The 23,449-nt window shown below is 44.8% G+C and overlaps 1 protein-coding gene across 2 annotated transcripts in view; it reads right to left on the reverse strand.

Moving 5' to 3' along the window:
* The window catches only part of KDM2B (lysine demethylase 2B), a 138,298-nt gene that overhangs the window by 104,792 nt on the left and 10,057 nt on the right, over positions 1-23,449 (reverse strand). For both annotated transcript variants that reach the window (XM_069081586.1, XM_069081585.1), the window contains exon 5: positions 773-951. In XM_069081586.1, the coding sequence (XP_068937687.1) occupies positions 773-951 (179 nt within the window). The remainder of the gene's footprint in view (positions 1-772; positions 952-23,449) is intronic.

The following is a 23,449-nucleotide window of genomic DNA, read 5'->3' on the forward strand; positions in this document are numbered from 1 at the left end:
AATACCTTTAGGGGCACTTGGCACACAGCAGGCACTTAATAGATGACGGCTGGATTATACCAGTTAAGTTAAATTATATGGATGATATTGATTTGGATTTCATTAAACTGATTTGAATTGGGTTGGACTGATTTAGACTTGAATGAATTGGGATGAACTGTGTCAAACTGAATTAATTGGATTATACTGATTTGAATTGGGTTGGGTTAGTTTAGACTGGACTGGATTCAGTTGAACTATGTCAAACTGAATCAATTGGATTCCACTCAATTGGGTTAGGTTGAGTTGAACTGGACCATGCGCCCAAGATGCTGTGGTCCTTGGGCTCCACGGAGGAATCTGGAGAGATTCCCCAATAAACCATCCTCTCTTTTCCCCAGGACAGTCCCCAGAGCCAGGATCTGGTTAAGGTGTTAGTCACTGCCAACCTAGCCTCCTCCAATCTCAATCACCACTTAAGCCAATGATAGAGAAGAAGCAACATGTATCAGTGAATGGAATCACCATTGGATCAGAAGGATGCTAGGTTCAAATGACACCTGTGTCACCTTGGGTAAGTCACTAACCTTCTTTGAGTATTAGTTTCCTCATCTGGGAAAGGAGAAGAGTGAGACAGATTTGATAACCTCTGGCTCTGTGTCTACTACCATCTCATGGTTCTCCAGCTCATGACAAAGTCCAGACTGATACACCACCAGCAGGGCCCGAAGCCAAGGAGTGTGGAGGTGGGTGTCCCTGGGGAAGGGAGGTGAGAGGGATCAATGGTCTTTACCACATTGGGCCGCTTGACCAGGTTCTCCAGCTTCGTGTGGCTGAACTCCAGGCTGATGACATTGTATAATTTCTCCCGCTGGCTTTCAGGCATCTCATAGTAGCGCACAAACTGGGACATGCTCATCTCCGTGCCCTTCTGACTGTTGACGTCCATCACATCCACCAGTCGCCGACTCCCTGGTGGTAGAACCCACACACAGATACCCCAGCTGACTCATGAAAGGATTCAGGAAGTGGTGCCTTCCCCAGACCAACCACACCCATCCAGCCATCCAGCCATCCATCCACCCATCCACCCACCCACCCACCCATCCATCCATCCATCCATCCATCCATCCATCCACAGGGCTGTGAACATGTCTTGGCTTCTACCTTTCTCTGTTTGCCCAGAACCTGATACCTAGTCAGAGCTTAACCAGCGTTTATTGACTGACTAACCAACCCTGAAGGTAGCCCCACTGTCCCCCACAAATTGACTAAGGAAGAGGCATGAGACCTGGGTTCTAGGGATTCAGCATGACTGAGGTCAGAGGACCTAGGTTCCAACCCTGCCTTTCATGCCTACAGGGAGTAAGACTATACACTGGCTACTGAGTCAAGGGACCCGAACTCAAATACCACCTTGTAATGGGAATGCAAATTTGGAAGATCTTCCCTGCCCCTAGGCTAAAATGCACCAGAAGCCTGGGGAGGGAGGCTTGTTTTTCAGTAGATACTTCTTGATTGGCCAATGAGTCAATAAGGTTGTTACATTCTCTGAGCCAGGAGAAGGCTATATAAGCCCTGATGTGTAGCTTTGTTTTGGGACTCACTTTGAGAAGTGTTCTGTGATTTGATCTGAATTCTGGGAAGCCGTTGTTGAGAGTCCCCCGGCTTTGAAAAACCCAGATGTGGAAACCCAGATGTTGACTGGGTATGGATGTAATGGTTGGACAGTTTGGAAATCTGTCTACTTGATGTTTCTGTCTTGATAATTATGCCTGTATACTTTGAGGTTCAGGGTGCTGACCTTTTTCCCCTGAACAAGGTAAACGATATATGTCTGACTGATTAAAGTAAGCTTGTTAACCCATTTTGAGTTGCTTTCCTTTAACAAAGCAGATCCAAGAACCTGTGGTGGCGGCCACCCTGAGGACGCGCTTGGGGGGCTTGCCGCTACACACCTCTGACACCTAATAGCTATGTGACCTCAGGCAAGTTCTGATCTCACTGTGCACATTTTCATCATCTGCAAAAGCATTAGAATAAATGGCCTCTTACAGTCCTGTGACTCCATAAACCTCATTTTCCTCATCTAGAAAATGGGAGGTAACAATACTTTTCTCACCAGAGAGCATTATAGAAATGTGAAAAATATCAACACTCTAACTAATCGCCAACCCTGACTGCAGAGGACTGAAAGCAAAACATGTACCCCTCCTCTCCACCGAGAGGTAAGGGGCTACAGGTGCAATGAGGCATACCCTGTTCTGGATATTGGAACAACCAATATGGTGACTTGTCTTGGTTGGCTATACTTTGTTGCAAGGGACAGTTGGTGGGATGGGAACCACAGGAATGTAGCTTCAGTGTAAAAAAAAATTAATATAACATTGATTTATTATGTCTTTTACTATATTTACATTTACATTATATTTATATAATTTATATATCATATATATCATATGATATGTAAGTATGTTTCTATTACGGCATATTTGAATTTCATATTTATTATGTCATTAATAACATTTCTTGTTTACTATATATTGTTATATTTATGTAATTTATATCATATGAATCAGATAATATATATATATTTCTATTACATTATATACCTAAATTTTATTCTGTCATAAATATAACATGTTATTTATTATATATTTGTTACAGTTATAGAATTCATATTATATACATGTCATATACATTATAGAATAGAAACATATTTATATATTTCTATTATAATATGCCTAAATTTTATCACATTTATAATGTCACTGATATAACATTTATGTATGTAAAAACTTGCAATGTGACCTACTGGCACAAAAGCTTTCAGAATGCCAGCTGAATCTGAGGGGAGAATCCCAACCAGATTCCCTACACTCATCTCCATAACTGAGAGCCCTCTCAGAAAGCAGAAATTTAGTGTTGCGGTTGGTTTGACCACTAGCTTTGGAGTAAGGAATGTCATCTCTGGTCCTTCAGCTGTGTGACCTTAGGTAAGTCACTCGAAATCTCTGAGACTTAGTTTCGTCTGTAAAATGGGAATGGTAAGGTCCATAGGACCTAGCTCCCAGGGTTGTTATAAGGCTCAACCATTCTGTGCCATTGGGAATTAGTTCAAGCTTAGCCTCCAAAAAGAGAGATTCATAGCAACCTTGCCCCTACTTCTCTACAAAGGCAGGGAACCAGGCTGCAAAACACTGCATACAACATAAGACTTTTTCAATATGTTGGTTAGTTTTGCCGGACTGTTTTTTCTTCTTTTTTGCAAGAGATGGCTTTTTAGAAGGGGCAAGGACATACTGGGAAATGAAGGAGACATTAAAACCAAAGATATCAAGTAAAATATTTTAAATGTCAGTAATGTTATTATGGGGAAGAAGAGAAGGCTGGGCAGTCTGTCTGCCTGACCAGTTCAGTATCTGGTTGCCCTGGGCCAAAAAAGACAAATTCCTTTTTCTTCTGGGAGAAGAAAGCCACCAGAGGGCATCACTGAACCAGTTCTCGGCCTTAGATCTCCAAATCCTCATCCAAAAGTTGTCTGTGAGATCCATTCCCAGCCTGCCCTCTAGGCCAAGCCTACCCCAGCCCCTCCATGTCCTCAGCACTGTCCCCCAGGCCCTAGCTGGACCTCCTTCTTCCACCAAGGCCAGCCAGGAAACTGGTACACCAGGGCCTTGGCGTCCCTCTTCTGCCCAATCCTCTGGACTTGCTTTCCTCCCTTAACTCTCCCTGTCTTTCCCTCCACTCTCCTCTTCTCCCTGCCTTCGTGTTTTGTTCAAAGGGCATGGGACAAAGAACCACAGTCTGGGAGTCAGGAACTCAGGAGATGGTTTATCTACCTAACTTGTTCTGTGCCTTTCCCTTCCCCATCTGTAAAATCACCATCTTAATCCCTTTCCCAGGTGATGGGACTCAGTCTACTAGGTGACATCCAAACCTGATGAGAGTGCTAAGAAATAAGGGATGGAGGCTGCTGGGTGACTTAGCTGGGTCCAGGGTCAAGAAGAGATGAGTTCAAATCTTCCCCAGGCACTTACTCGCTCTGTGACCCTGGCCAAGTCGCTATACTTTGGTACACCTCAGTTTCCTCATCTGTAAAATGGGTATGATAACAGCACCTATTTCCCAGGATTGCTGTAAGGGTGAAAGTACTTTATATAGTACCTGGCAAATAGTAGGCATCTTATAAATATTAGCTTTCAGGGGCAGCTAGGTAGCACAGTGAATAGAGTACCGGCCCTGGAGTCAGGAGGACCTGAGTTCAAATCCAGCCTCACACACTTGACATACTTATTAGCTGTGTGACCTTGGGCAAGTCACTTAACCCCAACTGCCTTGCCTTCCCCCCTCCAAAAATTTAAAATAAATGTTAGCTTTGGGTATTTTACTTTTGTTTTTTCCATCAAATGAATCTGAAAAACAATTTTTTTTTTGCTTTTTTTTTTTTTGGAGGGCAATTGGGGTTAAGTAACTTGCTGGGGCTGGTGCTTTTACTCACTGTGCCACCTAGCCGCCCCCCTAATCTGAAAATTTTGAATGGCCTTCAGGGCTGTGTGGCCCCCTTCTGCTTCTATAGTGACCGTGACAACTAGTACTGAGAATCACATGGGTTTTAGGCCCTCCCCAATCTCCAAATTGGTGACTGGTGAATTTCCCAGCCCAAAGTCCAACACAAAGGCATGCTGCTAGAGGAATGGAACTAAGTCAGATGAATTTTGAGATTTTTTTCTAGAAATGAAAGTTGAACAAGGATGGAAGTGTCAGCTAAACAGAATGGTGATTTACAGGCATTTCTTGGAGAAAATAAATACACTAGTTGTAGCTGTTCAGTTTTTCCAGTCATGTCTGACTCTTCATGACCCCATTTGGGGTTTTCCTGGCATAGATACTAGAGTGGTTTGCCATCCTTCTCTAGCTCATTTTACAGATGAGGAAACTGAGGCAAACAGGGTGAAGTGACTTGCCCAGGGTCACACAGTTAGTAAGTGTCTAAAGCCAGGTTTGAACTCGGGTCTTTCTGACTCCAGGCCCAGGGCTCTATGCAGTATGACTCCCAGCTGCCCAGTATTACTGAGGTTGACTCAAAGGGCAAGAAAGAGGTCCATGAGGGTCACCAGAGTAAAGTATTCCCTGGACATCATTAGACTAATTACTTTGCCAAGGAAGATTTCAGACTAGAAGACCCCTGAGGTCCCTCTAAGATCCCTGAGCATACACTCCGTGATCCCCTAAAGACACCTTGCACTTGAAAAATATCACTAAAGACATCACATTATCAAGGCCTATAGATTCAGCAATCTGACTACTGGCCAGATTCTTCAAAGACAGATCAAAGATTGAAAAGAAAGCCCCTTGGGCACCGAGATGTTCACAGCCCCATTTTCTGTGGTCACCAAAGACTAGGAACAGAGTGGGTTCCCATGGTCTGGAAGACGGCTGAACAAACTGCAGCATGTGACTATAACATCCGATCATGACACTAGAAAATTCAGAGAAACCTGGGAAGATTTGTACGAGCTGATACAGAGCAAAGTAAGGCCACCGGATGAACAGTAAACCCCAGTGACTACTATTAATGAAGTAAAGCAGAGACTTGAACTCAAACAGCAACAGGCTAGCATACTGACTTAGAAAATCATAAATTGGGGCAGCTAGGTGGTGCAGTGAACAGAGCACTGGCCCTGGAGTCAGGAGAACCTGAGTTCAAATCTGGCCTCAGATATTTAACCCACACACACAAAAATTAGCCATGTGACCTTGAGCAAGTCACTTAACCCCAACTGCCCTCCAAAAAAGAAAACCATAAATTAGCATTATCTGTGTTGCACTGAATATTTATTTTCTCAATCCTCCTTCTCTTTGACCTCTCTGCAGCCACTGACACTGCTGAAAACCCTCTCCCTCCTTGGGAAGCTCTTCTCTCTAGGTTTTTGGGACATCCCTCTCTCCTGGCTTTCCCCCTACTTATCTGAGGGAGCCTCCTCAACATCACACCCTCTAACCAGAGGGTCCCACAGGGTTCTGCCTTAGGCCCTCTCCTTTTCTCCTCTATTGTCTTTTATTTGGTGATTTCCTCAGCTCCTGTGGATGTAATGACCATCTCTATGCTGATGGTTGAAGAATCCATCCTTTCTGCCCCAATCTCTCTGCCAATGTCCAGTTTTGCATCTACAACTGCAAATATCTTCAATGGGATGTCCAGTGGACATCTTAAACATTTATATTTTTTTGGAGGGGGGAAGGCAGGGCAATTGACTTATCCAAGGTCACACAGCTAATGAAATGTGTCAAATGTCTGAGGCCAGATTTGAACTCAGGTCCTCCTGACTCCAGGGCCAATCCTCTATTCACTGCACCACCTAGCCTGCAGTGGATATCGTAAACTCATGTCCAAAGCAGAACTCACTGAATTTCCCCTTAGACCTTCCCCTCTCCCACCATCCCTTTTACTATAGAGGCAGCACCATCCTTCCCCCTTCCCAGGCTCACAACCTAAGGCATCCTCCTGGTCTGCTTCACCATCTCTCTCCCCTCCATATCCAAGCTGTTGCCAAGGCCTGTCCATTCACCTCTGCAACATCTCTCATATTCACCCCCTTGTTCCCTCTTACACTGTCCCCACCCTGATACAGACCATCATCACCTCATGCCTGGATCATCCCAAGAGCCTGCCCCAAATCTCTCCCCACTCCAACCCATCCTCCATTCAGCCACCAAAGGGATTTTCCTACAATGCAGGTCTGACCATGTCACCCCTACTCAGTAACCTCCAGGGACTCCCTGTTGCCTCTAGGACTAAATACAAAAACCCCCTTTGGCCTTCAAAGCCCTTTCTAACCTGGTCCCCTGCCACTTTTCCAGCCTTCTCATACCCTAACTTCCCGACATAGACACATGCTCCAATCTGGCTGTTCTACAAACAAGATTCTCCTCTGGGCTCCAGGCATTCTCTCTCTCTGTCCCCCCATGTCTGTTAGGCTCTCCTGCCTCCACAATGACTACTGTCCCCCCTGGCTTCCAGTAAGTCCCAACTAATATCCCATCTTTTACAGGCAGTTTGCCCCAACCCCTCTTAATTCAGGTGACTTCCCTCTGTTGATTATTTTCTATTTATTCTGTACATAGCGTGCATGGTTTCTTCCCCTTTGGACTGGAAGCTCCTTGAGGGAAGGGCTTGTCTTTTGAGTTTTTTTTATATCTCCAGCATTTAAAACAGTGCCTGACACATACTTAATAAATGTTTATTGATTGATTATTTTGTTAAACATTTCCCAATTACATTTAATTTGCTGCTTCTGTCACTCAAGAGTTTCTGTGGCCTGAAAGCTTTACATCTCTGAAGTAAAAGATTGTTTTTGTTCATTGGTATCTGACTCTCCCTGACCCCTTATGGGGTTTTCTTGTCAAATAGACTATCGTGGTTTGCCATTTCCTTCTCCAGCTCATTTTACACATGAGCAAACAGGTACACAGAGTTAAGTGACTCTGCCAGTAAAGGTCTGAGGCTGGATTTGAACTCAGGAAGATGAGTCTTCCTGACTCTAGGCCTGGTTCTGTGTACTATGGAGCCACCTAGTGTCCCAAAGTAAATGAAAGCAATACTAAAAAGAAAGCCAAGCTCCAAAAATTTGCAATGGTCAGGCTTAAGCCAGGACAGCCAAAGATGAAGTCTTATGTCCCTCCTCTTGGTGAGGGGCCACAGGTGTGAAATGGTATATCCATTGTCTGGCATGGCTGAGTTTGCTTGACTCTGTGAAGAGGGAGGATTCGCTGATGGGAGTGGTACAAAATTATTATAATGAAAAAAAAAAGAGGCACCAATAAAACTTTTACCCCAGAAAGAGAAAGATACCATGAAGGAAATGTATGAATGCAAAAAGAGGTGTAAAAAGAATGTCAAGAAGCACCTTCCTCCATGAGGCAGAAAGGTGAGGGGGCTACAGGGGTAGGAAGGTGTATACCTTCAACGTCATGCTGAAAGAGACATCCAAGGTCCCCTAGTCCAACCCCCTTGTTTTACAGATGAAGATAGGGAGAATCAGATAAATGAAGTGGCTTGCTGAGGACCCAGAGGTACTAAACATCAAAGTCAGCAGTGGTGTGCTTGCTGACAAATATTCAATGAGCAGCTTGGGGTGCACTATATGCATTATAAACATTTTCTCATCCCGTTCAATCCTCACAACAATATGGCTAAACCCCCACTGAGCAGCGTTTGTCGATTTCTGAGAAATGTATTCTCACACTGAAAAAGTTTGCCCTGGCTCCAACATACCCCTGAGAAGCATGATTTGAACTCAGATCCTCTGCCTACAGGATCACTGATGCTTTTCATCATGCCACACTGCCTCCTTATTCCAGACAGTGACTTCATTTATGGGTTTTCCTTCATTGCTTTTCTTTTGCAAAGTACTGCCCCTTTGTTTTATTGGACACTTTGGTTGCAGAAAGGAGAGAGGAGACATTTTGTATGAAACCCTGATAAAATCCACTTAAGAAGATAATAAAAATAAAAATGCTTTCAGGAGCAACACAGACTTTTCTAAGAAGCTGGGACAAAAAGGAACCCTCCACTAACTGCCCTACCAGCACCTGTGGAAAGGCAGAGCACTCAGCGAGGCAGGTGGAGATGTCTGGAGGGCATTGAGGTACAGCAGCTGATCTGCATATCACTCTTTTCAGAGTTCTGAAGGTTATAACTAAGAACCTGTAAATCAAAGAGCTGTTTGGGGATTATGGGAGCTGTCAAGGTCATCCCTGACAAAGAACAGATTTTTGTTTTCCATCTTAAGTTAGAGATGGGCACTCCTTAGGGAAAAAAACTGATGTGAGAAAACAGAAGAATTGAGAGCCGGCTAAATGAAGACGGAAGCAGGAGAAGCAGATGAATTCATGAAGAGATAGGAACAGAAGACACAAGGATCAACCAGAAAAGATGCTCACAAAAACTGAGCTGACAGTGGAGTTCCACAGATTTTTGCTGGTAGCTGCACTGTTGGGAGGAAAGGTAAGGCTTCGTTGAGAGCTGATTGGATGGAGAAATACAATATTGCCCCTTAAAACCATCCGCCTTCTGAGAAAAGGGAAACCTCTCAGAGATTTGCCTGTACTGCCTTTTTCTGCTTACTTTGATAGAGATGCTTCTATGATAGACACTGATGCTGGAATCAGGAAGACCTGAGTTCAAATCCAGCTTTAGACATATTAGCTGTGTGACCCTGGCCAAGTCTCTTAACCTTTGCTTCAGTTTCCTCATCTGTTAAAAAAATGACAATAATAATCCCAACTATCTCACAGGATTGTTATTAGGTTAAAATGAGAAAATGTTGGGCAGCTAGGTGGTACAGTGAATAGAGCACCGGCCCTGGAGTCAGGAGGACCTGAGTTCAAATCCAGCCTCAGACACTTAACACAAAAACTAGCTGTGTGACCTTGGGCAAGTCACTTAACCCCACTTGCCCTCCAAAAAGCAAAAAAAAAAATAAAATGAGACAAGGTTTAGAAAGCACTTTGCAAACTAGTTATTATTATTGTTGTTATTTTTATAAAAGAAGAAATAGAGGGAGATATCTGAACTGGCATCTGAATTGCCAACTGAAGATAGAATGCGGCTTTGCTGATTGGAGAAAACAGAATCTTCTGCTATTTGAAAAGTGGGCTGCAGCAAGGCAAGCTGACCCTATCTCTATTCTCAGAGGCCCAGAGAAGATGTGAGGGACCCGATAGTTCTCAGGCTCAATCGGATTGCTTTGTCGATAAAAGTGCACGACAATTTCACAGCCCCCTGCCAAGAGTGGCTATGGGCCAAAAAGAGCTTGGTCCTGTTTCAGCAGCCCAAGAATAACAGAGAAACAGTATTTCCTAACAGATAATGCATGTATGGTTCAGATTATTTTCTAAAGACAGCAACTTATCCAAAATCATGAGTCTGCCCAGACACAGGGGTTTTCCCACTCTTGTGTTTCACAATGAAAGTCTCTTTAAGCTTGCCTACTCTCCCCCACGGACACTGCCAGCACTGGTGGGAGAGCTTGACTCACAAATGAGTTATGGTTAGACTTATATTTTAATTACTCTCACCTCCTACCAAGTATATGGTATGATATGATATTCCTGTTTTATACTCAATAGAAAAGTACAAATCATGATGATCCTTTCTCTTGTTTTCTATTAAGTAAATATCTGGTTATCGTTTTTGTGCTCATTTGGAAAATGTTTCTTGTTTAAGAATCAATTCTGGGGGCAGCTAGGTGTTACAGTAAATGGAATCAGGAGGACCTGAGTTCAAATCCGGCCTCAGACACTTGACACACTTACTACCTGTGTGATCTTGGGCAAGTCACTTAACCCCAACTGCCCTGCCTTCCTCCCTCCAAAAAGACAAAAAAAGAAGAATCAATTCTGTTATTATAAATGAGAAAGTTACACTTGGCGGTTCAGGGGAGAGGGTAAGTAGGAGAGTATTCCTGTCTCACCCAGGGTTACTCCCAGGACCTGGAGACAGTCTGATCTGTAACAGCATGGCTACAGCATCTTTACCTGCTCACTGGCTACAGGCGGGGAGGACCAAGCAGTCCCAGCTCAGGGAGAGAAGGAGAGATACAGACAAAAGAGACAGAGAGGCAGTGATAGAGAAACACAGACAATGACAGAGACAGAGAGAGATAGAAAGATGGAGAGAGACTCAGAAAGAGAGACAGATGGGAGAGAACTGGAAGCTGGTGTGGGGTCTGTTTTATACCTCATTATCAGGGAGGGCTCATTTGCTATGTGCTTGGGATTGGGAGTGAAGATTAACATCCAGAAGGGTAAAATGAGGAAAAGGGATGAAAAGGGTAAAGCCCTAAGGTCTTTTCCATCTCTACAGCTATAATTCTATGACCCAATAAAACTTAATTTCCTTAGATATTTGTTAGCAGAGACTCCAGAGCAAATCATCTATCCCACAGCTAGGTGGTGCCATAGTGCATAGAGGGAAGGGCCTGGAGTTAATTAGACCTGAGTTCAAATCTGCTCTCAGGAGCTTACTAGCTGTATGACCCTAGGCAAGTCACTTAACCTGTTTTGCCTCAGTTTCCCTAACTGCAAAATAGATAATAACAGTGCCTACATTGCATGACTGCTGTGAGGATTAAGGAGATAATAATTGTAAAGCGTTTAGCCATAGTAAGCACTACATAAATGCTAGCTATTATTTTTACGTAATTTTTCTCTTCTGGAAAATGGGGATAATAGCAGCTAGGTGGTACAGTGAATAGAGCACCAGCCCTGGAGTCAGGAGGACCCAAGTTCAAATACAGCCTCAGACACTTGACACACTTACTAGCTATGTGACCTTGGGCAAGTCACTTAACCCCAACTGCCCTGCCTTCCCCCCAAAAAAAGAAAAAAATCTGCGTTCTGTGCACTATGGTGCCACCTAGTGGCCCAAGCCCTACATAAATTAGCTATTACTAAACTCTTCTCAGTCTTGGTTTCTTCATCTAGATAATGGGAATGTTAACAGCACCTACTTCTGAGGTCTAATGAGGTAACCCTTACATTGTGCTCTACACCTTGATCTATAAATGCATGTTAGATATTCTCATTCCGCTCACCCTGGGCCCCACCCTGAGTCAACATCACTGCTGGCCCTCCATCATTCCCCCATCAAAGGGGTCACCAAGTTGTGTCTCCTCCCAGGACACCATCCCCACCCGCCCATGTCCTCCTTCTCCCCTGACTCCCAGCTGAGTTCAGCCCCTCATGTAACATTAAAGCGAACCGAGGCCCAGTCAAGCGCCTGCACCAAACATCATACTGTCATGTGCCACACAGACCTTGGAGTGCCAAATTAATTCATCCTCACCATTACTCACCAGATATATCATTCCTCACCCTAGCATTTCTCCACCATCTACCCATCTGGTCCAGCCCAGTCCTATGGGCAAAGCTGTGATTCGCACCCACGCCTGCATCTGGGTGCATCCTAAAGCTGGCCTCTGGGCCTCCTCCTCTGCTCGGGTACCAGGCTCGCTAATCCCTCAGCCCAGGAAAATGGCCTAACATCCCCACATGTCGGCAGAAGCTGGGGCCTGAGCCAGAGGGGAGGAGAGGAAGCGGGAGGCAGGTTACTGTATTAGGAGCTGGCGGCATGTGGGCACGGTGATTTACAGGGCTGCTCTGTGCTAAGAATAGCCAGGCTGCTCCACACTCCAGGGCCAGATTCTGGACGGGCCACGACTCCCCAGATGTCCTGGAAGCCAGGGCCTGGCTGAGTGCTAAGTGCCACGGCCGGAGGGAGCCCAAAGCCTGTGCTGCCCTGAGTCACTCGGCTGCGTCTGGGGCTCTGGGATCCACTGGGGGCTGGCGGTCCCCCTTCTTGTTAACCCAGATAAACACACAACAGAGAGGGCGTTTGGGGCAAAGAGGGCTGGGAGACAAGTTCAAATATGATTTAGGAAGGGTATGGCCCAAAGAACTCACAGAATCAGCTGAGTCAATGCAGAATTAACCTCTCTCCTCATTTTGGTCATCTGTGTCCTATTTCAAAGGTCAGCACACTGCCTGGCACACGGTAAGGGCTTAATAAATGTTTACTTTGGGGCAGCTAGGTGGTGCAATGAATAGAGCACCGGCCCTGGAGTCAGGAGGACCTGAGTTCAAATGTGGCCTCAGACACTTAACACAAAAACTAGCTGTGTGACCTTGGGCAAGTCACTTAACCCCAAATGCCCTCCAAAAAGCAAAAAAAAAAAGTTTATTGATTATTTTAATCCCTGTATGTATATCAACAGCTAGCTGGTGCAGTCAGTTAGACTACACAGACTTCAAATCTGGCCTCAGACACTTACTAGCTGAGTGACCCTGGGCAAGTCACTTAACCCTGTTTGCCACATTTTCCTCATCTGTCAAATGAGCTGGAGAAGGAAATGACCAAGCACTCCAGTCTCTGCCAAGAAATCCCCAAAAAGGGTCATGAAGCCTCAGACAGGACTGAACAGTAACATACATATATATACAAACATTGTCTCTACCAGAGAAAAGTTAGTTCCATGAAGCCTGTTTCAGTTTTGACTCTGTATCCCCCAGGAACTAACACAAGGCCTAGAATCATCATACATAATAATAACCCTTTAAGGTTTGCAAAGCACTTTACAAATATTATCTCCACTGATCCCCACAACAGACCAGCCAAGTAGGTGCCATTATTAGCCTCATTTTCTAGATAAGGCAGCCTAGGCAGAGAGAGGTTAAGTGACTTGCCCTGGGTCACACAGATATTATGCCACTGAGGCCAAATTTGAACTCAGACCTTCCTGATCCCAGGCCTAACTGCCTCAGCATATAACAGAGATGCTAAGTAATAAGTCTGAGCTGGGACTCGGCACCAAAGGGACACTGAGAAGGCACAGAGTGAAAACTCCACAGAATGTCAGACTTTGTCTAAAAAACCAGGTTCGTTTTGTTGACCTGGTTTCTTTTCCCCCGCCTTTCCTTGCTTTCTGAGAGTGGCTGAAAGGAGAGATACACTGAGAAATAGAGGTGATATTTTGAAAAATCAATAAAAATTGTATTTTGAAAAGTACAATACATGCTTGTTGATTGGCTGGTACATTGATTACTTAATAAGCATTTCTTTTTTGTAACGCATTTTTATTTATTGCATTAAATACTTCCAAAATGCATTAAAAAAATTATTGAGTTCCCTATTTTCTCCGTCTCTCCCACATCTCAAGAAAGCAAGCAATAGTGGCGCAGTGAATAGAGCACCACCCTATTGTCAGGAGGACCTGAGTTCAAATCAGGCCTCAGACACTTAACCATGTGACCTTGGGCAAGTCACAACCCCAATTGTCCTACTTTCCCCCCCAAAAAAAGCAAAAATAAAGCAAGCAAGCAATACATTGATTACACATGTGAAGTCATGCAAAACCTATTTCTATATTAACTACAACAAGCATTTCTTAAACACCTACTATGTGCTGCAATGCACTAGTTACATGTTAGGCCCCACAGCTCTGTCTCTGAGGCCAGTCCCCCAAAACCTCCATAGAGAGGCCTGAATCTTTCACCAGTTTCACCTTCCACAAAATGGGCATGAGAGCTGGATTAATGAGATCGTGCAGAATGCTTTGCAACAAGCCAAGTGATTTATCCTGGCTCTGCTCTGCACTAGGGCTGTTGTGAAGATAAAAATGAGATAATATTTGTAAAGGGTCTGGCGCATAGTAGGCATTATATAAAAAGCTATTATTATTAGAAGAGACATTCTCTTTTTAAGTTGTGTCTCCTGGACAGTGTCTAGGAGCTTTGCCACCAACTCCAATTATTTCCCACCCCTCTCAAGAATATACACCAAGTTCACTTGCTGGGCTGGGGGAAGAAGCCAGGTATGTCCCAGACACACAGCGGACACAGTGGTGCCATTCAATGGGGGCAGAGGGGAGGAAGGGGAAGCATCAGAGAGGATTCCATAAGCTCTCTGCTTCTGATCAAGGTCCACAGGCTGAGTAAAGAAAGGAAGGAGACCTTCCTAGAAGCAGAGATTAATTCCGCAAGACCAAGTCTCTGCCCAACACAGACAAAAGTGGCCAGCCCTCAGCACACATCGACCTCCTCTGCCCTCAAAGGATTGTTTCCACTCTCAATCAGTCAACAACCATTAAGAGCCAGGCACCATGCTAAGTGCTGGGAACACAAAAAGAGGCAAAAGACAGGTCCTGCCCTCAAGAAGCTTACAGCCTAATGGTGGAGACACCAACCAAGAAAAGCAACTAATGACAGAACAAACAGGAAATAACGGAGAGAGGGAAGGCACTGGAATTATTGGGAAGGGCTTTCTGTAGTAGGTGGGATTTTAGCTGGACTTGAAAGAAGCCAGGAAAGTTTGTAGTCAAACAAGCATTGAATTTGGTGTCAGATCTGTGTTCAAATCCTGCTTCCAACATTTAGCAGCTGGGTAGAAAGAGCAAGAGAAGAGAATGGAAGGAAGAAAGGAAAGATGAGAAGAATGGAAGGAAGAAACGAAAAATGAGAAAAATGGAAAGAAGGAGGAGAGGGAGGGAGGGAGGAAGGATTTATTAAGAGTTTTACATCTGCAGATGTAAACTAAAAGCATCTTAGAGGTGGTCCTACCAACTCCTTCATTTCACAAATGAGGAAACTGAGGCCCAGGGAGGTCAGAGGACTAGCAGGAAGTGATGCCTCTAGAAACGAGACCTTCTCTGCCCTGCTGGCCTGTTCCTGACTTTCTGGACACCACAGCCATGCGTCAGCAGCTGTCTGCTCCTAGAACTTTGCACAGAACCTGGATCCCCTGAAGCTCTCCACAAGGTCAGCTGCCCTTCTCCCCCGGGGGAGGTCCTCTGGAGCCTGCCATCTTGGGAAAGTGCCCCAGCCAGCCCTGTTTGTGACTCTGGAGACGTCAACACTCAAGCTACCCATTTCCACTCCTCTTGGTGTGCTGCCTCCCCCCACGAGAACAGAAGCCCCTTAAGGGCAAGGACTGTTTTTCTTTTTGCTTGTATTTTTATCCTCAGTATTTAGCACAGTTCCTGGCACATACTAAGTGCTTAATAAATCCTTCCTCCCTCCCTCCCTCTCCTCCTTTCTTTTAGCCTTCTCATCTTTCCTTTCTTCCTTCTATTCTTTTCTCCCTCTCTTCCATTCTTCTCATCTTTCCTTTCTTCCTTCTATTCTTTTCTCCCTCTCTTCCTTCCATTCTTCTCATCTTTCCTTTCTTCCTTCCATTCTCTTCTCCCTCCTTTCCTTCCATTCTTACCTTCTTTCCATCCATCCTTCCTTCCTCCCTTTCTTCCCCTTTTTCTTCCTACCATTATTCCCTTCCTTCGTTTCTCCCATTCTTTCCTTCTGTCTTCCATTTTTCCTTCCTCCATTCCATTCTTTCCTTCCCATCCTTCCTTTTTTCTATTCTTTCCTTCCTTTCATTCTTCCCTTTCTCCTTTTCTCTCATTCCTTCATTTGCTTCCCTGTTCCCTTCTCCCTTCCTTCTTCCCATTCTCCTTTTCCTCCCTCTTTCCTTTCCTTCTTCCCATTCTTTCCTTCTTCCTTTCAACCTCAATTCCTTCCATTCTTCCCTTCCTTCCTCTTTTCCTTCCTTTTCTTTCTTCCTTTCATTCTTTCCTTCTTCCTTCTTTCCATTCTTCCCTTTTCCCCTTCCTTCCCTTCATTTTTCCCTTCCTCCCATTCTTCCTCTCCTTTCTTCTTTTTCTTTCTTCCTTTCTCCCTTCCTCCTTTCCTTCCTTCCTTTTCTCCTGTACTACCAACATACATCATATGTAGGAGCCCCAGTCTTCCTGACTCCCAACCTGGCCTTCTATCCAATCTCTCCAATATATTATTATTAATATATTATAATGTATTATTAATAACATAATTAATTACACAACTGCACTCCAGACCTATGATTTTATTGGTGATGGAACTCCTGGTGAGCAAACTCAGTTCAGCACCTTTCCTGTACCTTCTAGAGGTCTTAGTGTCTACTTGAGTTCCATACCTGAGAAGTGATTTATCCAGGGTCACACAGCCAGCAGTTACAAGAAGTAGGACCTGAACCCAGTTGTTTTTCTAAATCCTAAATCCTATTTCTCCCAACCCATTTTAATTAAGTACGGACATAAATAACTATAGAATTGCATAAGAATTTATCATAGGAATGCAAAAGTTATCATCAGCATTCTCCATAGGCTTAGTCTTCTCTGGAAGTTACAATTGCCTCCTCCACTTAGGAAGCAGAGCCCTGCCCTGGGCAATGGATGGAGGCCTGGGTTCAAACCCCATCTGTGCTCCTTCCTTCCCATCCCTCTGGGCCTCAGTCTTCTATAGTAGAAAGAAGAAAAGCTTGGGCAGATGGTATTTAAGGCCCCATTTAGCTTGGAAATTTCTCGGCTTCTCAGTCTATTACTTCCCCTGGGAGCTGGGAGACTCTCGGCTCTGAGCCTACTGATCTGGCCCCCTTTGGGGCAGAGTCCTCCCCCTCAGATTCCTAGCTACATGTGGGCAGGTCCCCCTCTCTCCCACCACCTCTATCACCCCCACCCCTGATCCCCAATCAGGCTGTTTTGACACCTTAGCTGAGCCTAAGAAGAAACTCAGGCCCAGGGCATCAGGGAGCTGAGTTCTTCATGGGGGTCAAAGCATATCCTAAAGCCCCCCTTTATTGGACCTCTTGGGGACTGCTGACTCTTGGACCCTGGGTCCTCTGGGCCCACGGTTCTGGAATTCTAAGGCGCCGTGAAGTCTTTAAATTACAGCAGGAATTCTCCACTTGCAAGATGAGCCTAACAGTCCTAAGTAAGCCAACAGCCTCCATGCTCCCCTCCCCGCCTTTCCCCTCTCCTCATTCTCCATTTGCATTCTCAGCTCACAGCCCCAGCCTCCTGCTGCACACACATCAGACAAATTCCAACAGGGGAAATTAATCCTCTGCCCGCCTACAGCTTTAAAGAATCCCTTGCCCCACCCCAACCCCCATCCTCTCCCCAGGGTCCAGTGTGTGGGGCCCAGAGCTGGCTACCCAGGCCTACAGCTGGCTTAGCACAGTCTATTTTAAAGTCCTATTGAAATAAAAGCCTAGTGTTTGACCCGGGCCTAAGGGCACCCGAAGGCTTTGACCACCCCCTCCCCCAGGCACCCCTTCCCTGCCCTGGTCCCAACCAAGTGATCCACCAGGAGATGCTTGGATTTCATCCCCTCCCCAGCTCCAACTCTTGGGATAACGGCCATCACCAGCATCCCACCATCACTGAACAATCTGGAGCTGTCCATGCAGGATGTCTCATCTGCCCCCTTCTTGCCTTGGCATGGGCTGTCCCTTGGTGGGGGCTCTTTCTCCCCTTCCAACCTTATGAAAGCCCTACCTCCGGTCTGGGCTCAACTCAAGCAGTACCTGCTTCAGGAATCTCTTCCTGCTAACCTCCCTCATAAGCCCTCTCTTTCCCCAACCTGATTACTTTTTATCCATTTAATTACTTTGCATTTACAGACCTACTCACAGGCTGTTTACATTCAGCAGACTTGGATGAATTAATAGCAGTATTAGTATCTTCTATAGCTGTCATCTCAATCAATCAATATTTCATTAAACACCTACTGTATGCCAGGTGGGCAGCTAAGTGGTGCCATGGTGCACAGAGCCCTGGCCGGGAGTCAGGAAGACATATCTTCTGGAGTTTAAACCTCACACACTGAGGAGCTGTATGACCCTGAGCAAGTCACTTAACCCTATTTGCCTCAGTTTCCTTATCTATAAAATGAGCTGGAGAAGAAAATGGCAAACCACTCCAACATCTTTACCAAGAATGGGCATGATCACAAATGGGGTCATGGAGAGGCAGGCACCAAAAACAGAAACTGAACAATGTACCAGGCACAGGAATCTGGATCCCCCTACTGGTTTTAGCACACAATAGGCACATAATAAATGCTCACTGAGTTCAGTGGAGGTTATGCATCACAACACAGTCAAGGCAAAGATGTAAGCACCCTGAGGGCAGGGCAAGGTTCCTTTCTTGCCATTCTATCTCTAATGCCAAGCAGAGTGCCTGGCATGGGGTAGTTACATAATAAAAGTCTGCTGATTGAGTAAATACTGAACTGGGGAGTCAAGAGAGCTAGGTTCTCTCTAGTCCCAACTCTGCCTTGCTGTGTGTGGGGAAAGGCAGGAGGGAGAGGAAGAACACAGGAATCAAAGACTCAATGAATTAAAAAACATTGATGATGACATGAGCAGCTAGGTGACACCCTGAACAGAGCACTGGGCCTGGAGTCAGAAAGACACCTTCTAGTGTTGAAAGATGGCCTAAGACACTCATTAGCTGTGTGGTCCTGGGCAAGTCACTTAACTCTGTGTGCCTCAGTTATAAAATGAGTTGGAGAAGGAAACAGCAAACCACTCTAGTATCTTTCCCAAGAAAACCTCAAATAGGGGCACCTTGGTAGTGTAGTAGATAGAATGTTGGCCCTGGAGTCTTGAGGTCCAGAGTTCAAATCTGGCCTCAGATGCTTATTAACTATGTGACCCTGATTGCCACACAAAAAAAAAAACAAACCCAAATGGGGGCATGAAGAGCTGAGCACGACTTAAAAAACAATTAAACAACAAATAGGTGATAATAACAACACTACTATTTTTCTATAACATTTAAAGCACCTTCTTCACAATAACTCTGCCATGGATTTGAAGTTATGGGTTCAAATCTCACTCCTGACACTGACTAGTTATGCAATCTCTGGCAAAGAATTTAACCTCCCTGGGACTTAGTTTTCTCCAGTGTAATGAATAGACTGGAGCAGATTTTTAAGGTCCCTTCCAGCTATGTGGGAAGGGGTTGGGGGTTAGGGGGAAGGAGGGGAAGTATAGAGCCACTATCCCCATTTAAGGGGCAGCACCTTGTAGGAGAAAGAGTATCCCTGCCTGAAGGCAGGAGACATCAAATCCCAGCTCAGACAATTCAACTGCGGGCTTCCTAACCATGGACAAAGACTAATATAACTTCTCGGGGCCTCTGCAAAATTAAACCACGGAAAAAAGCACCACCAAGGCTTTTTCCTAAGGTGAGGGAAGGCAGAGGTAAACCTTGGGTATTTTTTGGGGGGGTACCATGGCACCGAACAGCACAGTTAGCTTTGGAACCAGAGAAACCGTTTGACCTCGGGGGAGTTCCTTAACCACTCTTCTGTAAAACGAGGAACCTGCACTATTTGGACCTCTGAAGTCCCTCGATCTGCAGGCTCTAGAGCCATGTGTGCAGGAAAGGGATTTAAAATCTCTGGGCCTCAGTTTCCTCATTTGGACTAGATAGCCTCTGAGATGCCTCCCAGATTGAAGTCAATGATCCAACGATCCATATTACAGAGTAAGAAAAGTAGAGTTCAGCACCGGGCCGAGTAGTCGGAGCAGAGAGATGATCTAATGATTTGTCAGTCAGTCCCTTAGGAAGCACTAATGATAGAACCAGGCCCTGTGCCTTATAAGCACTCAGGGTACAAGGAAAGACAAAAAATTTCGCAATGAGCCCTGGTTCTGGTGTCTTCTCTGATGCTCGACCTTTCACAAGCTATCTACTACCTTGCCCAGGAATCAGTCTCCTCCTCTGTAAAATGGGGTGAAGGGTGAGGTGAGGGGGTGCCTGAGGTCCCTTCACCTAATCTTCCATCTCTAAGCCAGGTTTGTATGCCACTAGTTGCCTCCGAGAATGTTCTAGCTTGAAAGTCATATGGTTGCTGCACCTCATTGTGGAACCTCTAACACTCTGCTTAGTCAGGAAACACATCCCCCTTTCCTTTCCGGGAAAAGCAGACAAAATTTAAGTCTGCTATAAAATCAGTGAAATACACTGGAAAAAAGGGAATAAGGGAGTGGCTAGGTGGCACAGTAAATAGAGCACCAGCCCTGGAGTCAGGAGGATCTGAGTTCAAATCCAGCCTCATACACTTAACACCAAAAATCTAGCTGTGTGACCTTGGGCAAGTCACTTAACCCCAATTGCCCTCCAAAAAGCTAAAAAAAGGGGGGGGGCAGAATAAGAGGTGAAAAGAGAGTGAGAGAAGGGGAGGAAGGGAAGGAGAGAAATGAGAGAGGAAGAAAGAGGGAAGGGAGGAAAGGAGAGAGAGAAGAAAGGAGGAAAGAAGAGAGGGAGGGAGGGAAGAAAGGAGGAAAGGAGAAAGAGAGGAGGAAAGAAGAGGAAAGGGAGGAAGAGAGGAAGGGAAAGAAGGAAGGAAAGGATAAAAGGAAGGAAGGAGAGAGGGAGGGAAGGAGAAAGAGAATGAAGAATGGGAGAAAAAAGAAAGAACAAAAGGGAAATTGTGAACAAATCCAAGTAAAAATCTACCCAACAATTACACTAGAGGGGGATAATTCACCTTCCAGGAGACAAAGGCTTTACACCTTCCCGAGCTCCCCAGAAAAGCCAAGTCCTGCCTGGAGCAGCAGGGAGGAACAAAGGTCAAAGAGCAGGGTAGCTGGCTGGGCCTGCCCCCCTTCCCCCCTTACAGGATAGCCTCAGGAAAGGAAGAGAAAACATTTCAGAGAAGAAAGTCAATAGGGAAATCCCAACCAATTAACACCTAACTTTCTAGTTAACAGCTCCTGGAAATTCTGAGGCTCTCCAAGGGGCCCCCATCAGGCTAGTCTCCAGTGAAGAGATTTCCAGAAACCAAAAACATTTGCAGCCAGTGGGTTCCTAGTCTGCAAAGGTCAGCCCCACCCTCCTCCAAGAAGGGGCAGTGACACAGGAAAGCCCCCCTCCCTCCCACTCTCTCCCAAATGTCCTCCATACCTAAATGAGATCAAGTTCTTTCAGACTCTTAGAAGAATGGTAACAGGTCAACAGAACACACTTTGAAAAATTCTACTCTAGGGGGTAGCCTAGTATGGTACAGGACAGGAAGACAGAATGGGGTTCAAATCCCACCTGAGCCACACAGGGGCTGTGCGACCCTGGACGAGTCACTTAACCTCTATGGGCTCTAAGCAACTCTCTAAGACTCTCTAAGTTGCAAAGAAGGTCTTCAAGGGAAACTACCTCCTTAGATGACATCAGCAGTTAAGTTTAAGACTAAAAAAAAATTCTTCCTCCTACTTCCCCCTTTACAGAAAAATGGTTAAGTATGTGTTTGCAATACTCAATGTTTTCCCAACTGGAGGACTGACTGATTTTACTCAACTGTTTTTTTTTTCTTTTTAAAAAAATGTTTCCTACAAGGGATTGTTCCCTGGGTAGAAAAGCTAAGAAAAAGGGAGGCATTCTGGAATGAAGCTTCAACAAGAGACAATCAAAACAGGATTAAATTTTTAAAATAATAAAATTTAGGAATGGACCAGTGATTTCATTGGCAAGAGAAACTCCCAAATGAAGAAACTCCCCCTACCAAGGCAGGTCAGCCCTTTGATTGTTATTATAATCTTAAGAGAGTTGCCCAGGGCACAGAGAAATTAAGTAACTGGCTCAGGGTCATACAGCAGGACTAGAACCCAGGTCTTCCTGATTCCAGGGATCCAAGTTTCCATCCTAAACCAAACATGATACACTTTTTAAATTTAAAAAAAATTTCATTTTAAATACAATTTTTCATTTTTAAATAAAAATGTCCACTTGAAATAAAAATAAAAACTTCATCTTTAAATAAAAATAAAATTTTCATTTTCAAATAAAAAACGGACTTTTTATGTATCATGAAGGCAGGGACCAGAGAGCTCAAGCTGGAGCTGACTGTAACACAGCAAAGGCCCCATTCTTGGCAAGAATGCTGGCCTATGTGGCGCTTTCTTATTACTTATGGATTACTGTCAGTCTCCTCATAGGTGTCTCTGCCTCTCAAGCCTCTCCCTGCTCCACCCCATTCTCAGCTGCTAAAGCGATTTTCCTAAATCAAAGATCTGACCAGCTGTGGTGACCAGTGGCTCCTCACTCCTCCTCGGTCCAACCTCACATCTATCCCTTCAGATTATGGCTGGAGTGCTTTCCGTCCTCACCCCCATCTCTGAATCTCTGGTATCGTTTATTACAGACTCAACCCAAGTGGCAGCTGCTATAGGAGGTCTTTCCCCCATGCCCCCATCGTGGTTACCTTATACCTACTTACATCTGCAAGTACCTTTTATATACCTCCTAGTCTTTCTTATCTCCTTGAAAGCAAGGACTGATTAGCTTTTGCTTTGTATTCTCAGAGCTTAGCCAAGTGCCCCCATACACTGTTAGAGTTAAATAAACACTTGATGACTGACTGATTGATTTCGGAATTGAAAATTCCATGTACCTACAAAAATATTTATAATAGCTCTTTTAGCGGTAGCTAAAAACTAGAAACACCTGTGGGGGAATGGTGAAAAGCAGGGGATCCAAGAGTGATGGAACATTACTGAGCCTTAAGAAATTACCAAAAGAGGGGTGGCTAAGTGGCACAGTAAATAGAGCACCGGCCCTGGAGTCAGGAGGACCTGAGTTCAAATCCGACCTCAGACACTTAACACAATACTAGCCATGTGACCTTGGGTAAGTCACTTAACCCCAATTGCCCCTCCAAAAAAAAAAAAAGAAAAAGAAATTACCAAAAGGACAGTTTCAGAGGAAACTGGGAAGTCCTTGAGGATCTGATGCTAATAGAAGTCAGCAGAACCAAGAGAACCATTCACACAATGACAACACTACAGAGAAAACCAGCTTTAAGAAACTTCAGAATGCCACTCATTGCAAGGATAAACCACGATTCTGGAAAAATGAAATTGCAACACAATACCCACCTCCTATCAGAGAGGTGATGAATATAAAACCCAGAATGAGACATACAAATTGGGGTATGATCAATGTGGGAATTTGTTTTGCTAGGCTATGAGTGTTTAATGTAAGCGTTTTTGTCATTTTTTTTAACTTCAATTAGAAGAAGCAGTGAGTGAGAGAGAAAATACAAAAGGAAAGGAAGGAAGGAAGGAAGGAAGGAAGGAAGGAAGGAAGGAAGGAAG

The sequence above is a fragment of the Petaurus breviceps genome, unplaced genomic scaffold (genome assembly GCF_028583685.1).
Source record: "Petaurus breviceps papuanus isolate PSGF00001 unplaced genomic scaffold, PetGlider_PUasm1.0 99, whole genome shotgun sequence".
Classification (NCBI taxonomy): domain Eukaryota; kingdom Metazoa; phylum Chordata; class Mammalia; order Diprotodontia; family Petauridae; genus Petaurus; species Petaurus breviceps.